We start from the raw sequence: 5,776 nt of genomic DNA on the forward strand, positions 1-5,776 counted from the left end.
GCATCACTAACTAACATAAACAACAGAAATACTTAATGCACATGCTGGATAGACTTGGCAAAGATTCTGGTTGCTAAAGTGAAGATTTGTATTGGGGAATATTGGAAATTCAGGTTAATAGAGTATTCCAGTTAGTAAGATGCCGGTTAACACAGTTTTCACTGTATTTACGATTTTAAAGCAGTTTGGAAGCCCACCACTGCTTCAGTCATTGTAATATAAATTCTAAATACCCGTACATTTTGGCATTTGATTCTGGGTTCTTTCTGATGGAAAATCAGAGCTCCCTCTGCCCCTTTTGCTTACTAGGACGCAGGTCCAGATGTGGCTCTCCCCATCCCCAGCTGCTTTGTGGTGCTAAGCAATCCTGATATGCTAGTGTCCTGCCCATGTCATTGCCCTTCACTCCCCCACAGCCGCAGCCCCCACAGCCCTGCCACTGCCCCTCACTTCCAACCCATAACCCCCCTGGCCATACCACTGCCCCTCAATCCCCTCCCCGCCCCCACTCCCCACCTGCAGCACCCGAGCCCCAGCTGCTGCCTGTGGGAGGCAGTGGAGCAGAGCACAGAGCCTAGCTCCCCCTCCCTCACAGGCAGCACAACTGGAGCCCTTAGTGGGTGGGGGGGGTGGCTGTGGGCTCAGGGCTGCCCACCCTGCTGCCCTCCCCCTGGGGGTCTCTGGCCAACCAGGTGGGACCTGGTGTGGTAGGGCAGAGCAGGGTGGGTCAGGAAGGCTCGGTGCCACCACCAGGAGCCCCGCACCACCATGGAAAGGTGCCCCTACTCACCTGGTACAAGTGGGGGTGGCGGTGTGGGGTTGTGCACCTTGGTGCTGCTGTGCAGGCAGAGGGCTCCTTGCCATGCCAATACGGGGCTCCTGGTGACAGCACCAAGCCTCACCATCCGACTCTGTCCTGCCACACCAGGTCCTGCCCACTGCGCTGCAGAGGCCCCAAGGGGGAGGGCAGCAGGGCAGGCAGCCCTGAGCCTGCAGCAGGCAGCCTGCATCCACCCCCACCCTGCACACAAATCTTGGGCACGTGCCCCCCGTGCTGCTCCCTCAGGAGTGCACAGAGTGCCACCCCCCACCCTCCAGATGAACTGCCTGCAGGTCCATCCCACTCCCCACCTGGACCCTGCAGCCATGCATTCCAGCACCAGGCCCCAAGATGGGCAGTAGCTCCAGCCCTGCCCAACTCCCCCCCTCCCTATGGGGGCCTCAATCCACCTCCCCCCACAATTTACCTGCAGGGAACTGCTCTCATGCTACCTGGCTGCCATGTGCATGTGTACATGTGCATATGCACATAGCATCCCCTGCCTGATTGCACTCCTCCCATTCCCCCAGCCCCTTGCAGCCTGGAAGTCTGACAGCCTGCAAAGGAAACCTGCCGTTTTCCACATTTTTCTCCTTAAAGTGAGAAAATCCACGTTTTATCGTGCTTTTCCATGGCAAAACCTGGATCCCTGCTCACCACTTACAGCACTACTAGATTTTGGCTCATAAGTTTCCATGGGAGTAGCCTCTCTTTCAAAACTCCAAACTAGATGCCAAGTATGAACTCTCTAAAAAGATTTATGCATTCAGACACAGAAAAACACTGGTCAGATTTTTTCTGTATGCTGCTTTTTAACATACAATTTAAAAAGTGTCACTATGCTTAGTCAAAGCCAGCATAGTGAAGATATGCTGTGGGACGCTTGCTGGGCTTGTCTTGGATGTTTACATGGCAATAAGACACATTTCGATAAGATAGAAGATCTAATTCTCATTTGCACTCTGGCCATTTATACCATTGGCAGAATAATTGGGTCTTTAGCGTAAATGAAAATAAGCTTGATTTAGAAGTTAATTATTAAGAGAGAACTACATAGATTAACTTAATTATTGAAGGAAAGAGTTTAAATTGGATCTACTTAAGGCAACAGCATTATCACTGTCGTTAATAACTATGAGGCTGCAGTACCCCATTGTACTAGCTGTTATCATAGTCCAGAGAACTCAGTGTAATGTCTCAATCCTACTACTTACTCACAAGTTACTTAATGTGCATAAGTGGTCTCATAGTCTTTAAAATTTAAAATTAAACTTAAGTATTTGCAGGAGAGGGACCTTAGGTTAAGGCGAGACAAAAGTGGTTGTAAGACACCAATGGCAAGGTCAGGAAAGAAAGGAGCAAGGTGATAGTAATATAAGCAAGCTGTCAATGAATTTTTTTGCTGATCTGTTAACTTCAGGCATTTAGAAATTCACGAGACGCGTAAGTGTGCAATGTGCATTAGCTAGATACGTCACTGAGTAAATGGAAGAGGACTAGCTGGGGTTTTAATGGACAAGAAAAGATGCATCTTATTGCATAAATAAAGACCTACTGAAATTGAGGAGGCAGGCAGGTGATTTTGTAGACCAATCCTAGTGCACACTGCCATTTTCATGGCTGTTTGCGGCAAGGTCCCCCACCCGCAACACCGCCGGTTGACCAAAGGGCTGTGGCAGTGGCTCTGCCCCTCGCCACTGATTGTACAAGAGTGCTGCCCTTCAGGTACCTTGCCTCTCACCACTGATTGGCCAAAAGGGCTGCCATTCATGCCGTTCTGCCCCTCACAACTGATTGGCAGAGAGGGGCAGGCCTGCATGAGAGGTAGCCCTCTCCACCAGTCAGCAGAGGAAGGAGCAGCTGCCACCTTGGCTCCCTTTCTTTGTGCCAGTGGCTGTGAAAACTGCTGGTTCCCACTGGGGAACTAGCATTTTATTTTCAGTAAGTTGGGTGAGGGGGTGTTTTCTGGCACAGGGAATGCTGCTTTTCACAGAACCTGCCTCAAATTGCAGTTCTGCAAAAAATGCAAAATCATGATTTGAGTAGATCCCTATGTGTAAAAGAACTGAAGTGTTTGTGTTAACCTTCTTAAGCACTCTGATGTTTTATCTCTATGATCGCTTACTTCATTCTTTAAATCCCAGTTTCTGTTTCCTTTCCTAGGTGAAAAGCCATACAAATGTACCTGGGAAGGATGCACGTGGAAGTTTGCTCGTTCTGATGAACTAACAAGGCATTTCCGTAAACATACTGGAATCAAGCCTTTTCAATGCCCAGACTGTGACCGTAGCTTCTCACGTTCCGACCATCTTGCCCTTCACAGGAAACGTCACATGTTAGTCTGAATGTCTTTGGTCCTCTGACTCCCATCACACTTTCTTTTTTTACATGTGCATTTTTAATTTGGATTCAGCTGGTCTGAATCTCTGAGTTTATACCATTAAAAGCTTCCATATGGTCAGTAATAGATGTTCTCTAACCCTTCTATGTTCTTGCCACGGGTCAGACCTAAAGAATGTGAACACTTTTTTTTTTTTTTTTTCCTCTGGGGGATGCTAAGCAAACCTTTTCTGCAGACAGTATGTTTAATGTATTCCTTTGTGAATAAGGGAACTTCATTGGTTTCTCCATATAATCAACCAGCATATATTGATAAACTAGTAAATGCTATTCAGTATCCAGATTGCTAATCCTTGCCAGAGACTTTATTTATGTCCTGTAAAAAATACTCTCTTTGTATGCTCAACAATGCAATGAATAGACTTTTCCAACATTGTTGGTTACACCATCCTGTTTAACAAAACACTTTTAGAAAGGCACCTCTTTGATGTAGAAATCCCCTCTGCCTCAAGAGCGAAAGAGCTAAGCAATATATTCTTTTTAAATCATGAAAGTTTAAGTGGTAAAATTCATTTAGACCCAGCAGAAATCAAACCATACTGAGTACTGTGTTGTATGTCTGTATTCTGTTTGTATTGCATAATGCCTTGGGAGATTCAGCAGGTGAAGACCTTGCATGATGCTGGGCACATCTACACATGCTATTAATGTGCTTGAATAACCTCCAGCACAGTTTGTGCCAGAGTTCATTGCTCCCAGGCACAGCGTTTACACATGTGCCCAAGATTGAAGCACATTGAGCCAGGGTGGCACAGCCTCAGCTAGCAGGGGGCTCAGGAGGTCAGCCTGCCAGCCCAGAGGTGCTGCGCCCCAGCCCAATGTGCTGCAGAGGAGCTGGCTGGGGCACAAGTGCTACAGTGTGGGGCTAGCCAGCAGGCAGCCCTGTACTGTAGTACCCTCATGCCCCAGCCAACCCCTCACCATCGACATGTGAATTGATGCACTAAATAACTCTGCTGTAGAATAGTACTTGTGTCGGGCAAGAGTTGCATCCTACAACAAAGTTAATTAGTTTACTGTCGCCTAATAGTGCCACGTGTAGATGGTGATGCTTTACTGCAGAGCTGATTAGTCAACTCTGTAGTAAAGTGTACATGTAGATGATCCCACTGTATCTCTGTTTTATATGTAGCTGTATGGATGGTACACAATATATTAATCTGTAGCATAGCATTACATGACTTTCATAGAGGTCTACCACACCTCATTTCAGCCATTATAGGCATCTTCCTTTCTAGTCACTTTCCAACATTTCCTTTCCTCAAACATTTTGTATTGTATGCCAAAAGTAGTAATTGCCATATCAAAATTCTCCAAACCATAACATTATGGGAAGTGAGTGCCAGTTTTGATACACTATATACTATTTAAAAATAGTTCACAGGATTTTTAAGACAAAATGGCATCCCATATGCACCTCCCTTGAGAAACTGAGTAATGTCTTAGGTGGTAAGGATATGCCTGATAAAACCATTTTAAAGTTACTTTTTTGTAGATCTTATCTTTTTTAAGATGGCTAGATAAAAATGTAAATATAACATTAACATATTACATCATCAAGTCTTAATTCTGAAGTTAAGAAAAAAACAGATGAATACATATGTTCATAATATAATAGAATATCCTGAATTAAAATTACCCAATGTGATGCTAAACATACTTCAGTCCTTGGAATGTATTAACCAGAATTAAAAAGAATTTTTCTATGTTAGTTGGCAGACTGTGGGCCACCAAAAGAAAGCAGGATATATTTCTCTAAACTAAAATATTCCAGAACCACAACGTTTTTGTTAATTCCCTGAAATTTGAAAAAAGTATTCTCAATTTTCCTCTTTACATGGAAAAGCCTACTAGCAAAGAAAATACTCATTGTATTCTCCAAGAGAGCAGTCTGGTCAAGTTGCTGCTATACGTTGCCTTCTATGGAACAAAAATTGAGATCCTAAGGAGCAGGTGTTGCTGATGTCCCTAAACACCATGGATTCCAAAGATACACTGGAGTATGCTGCTGATCCAGGAGTTTGTGTGCGTGGAGTCTACCTCTGCTTCCTTGGCAGTATGGCTTCTCCAAAAGAGGCAGAAGAACCCCTCTTGCTGACATCCCATCTGCCAGTGAAACCGGAGGGGAAGGTCTGCAATGTAGGTCGACCTATTCACAGACCTTTTAGGGGTCAGTGAAAGAATAAGATAAAACCTACAGGTGTCTAAAGATTAATTAGGAATAGTTTCACTTACTGTGTAAAGAAATGCTTCTGCCATAAAATATGTAGTATTGTATGTGTTCTACAACTAACACTTGAATACTGAAGTATAGAAATCCTTGTGCATTTTATCTAAGGAATATCTTGTCCTTTTGTGATGCTGTTTTGTTTTATATTCAAGACCTGCAAGTGGGTAATGGCAGTTTTCATAGCAGTTCTTGAAAGTTTGTGTAAATTCTGTCTAAGGGATTAAGACCATATTCTGCTATGTTATATGAATGTTGATCTGAACTATCTTTTTTGGAATAAGATGAAGCTATGCCAGTTCATGAAACAAGATAGAAATCTAGCCCTT

The 5,776-nt window shown here is 44.4% G+C and overlaps 1 protein-coding gene across 3 annotated transcripts in view; it reads left to right on the plus strand.

Moving 5' to 3' along the window:
- KLF3 (Kruppel like factor 3) overlaps positions 1-3,901 on the plus strand; it is a 46,654-nt gene extending 42,753 nt beyond the window's left edge. For all 3 annotated transcript variants that reach the window (XM_019526528.1, XM_019526527.1, XM_019526529.1), the window contains exon 7: positions 2,984-3,901. In XM_019526528.1, coding sequence (XP_019382073.1) covers positions 2,984-3,165 — 182 coding nt within the window. In that variant the 3' untranslated portion in view covers positions 3,166-3,901. The remainder of the gene's footprint in view (positions 1-2,983) is intronic.
- The last annotated feature ends 1,875 nt before the right edge of the window (positions 3,902-5,776 follow it).

This window comes from Gavialis gangeticus, unplaced genomic scaffold, assembly GCF_001723915.1.
Source record: "Gavialis gangeticus isolate Ggan-Ray unplaced genomic scaffold, GavGan_comp1, whole genome shotgun sequence".
NCBI lineage: Eukaryota > Metazoa > Chordata > Crocodylia > Gavialidae > Gavialis > Gavialis gangeticus.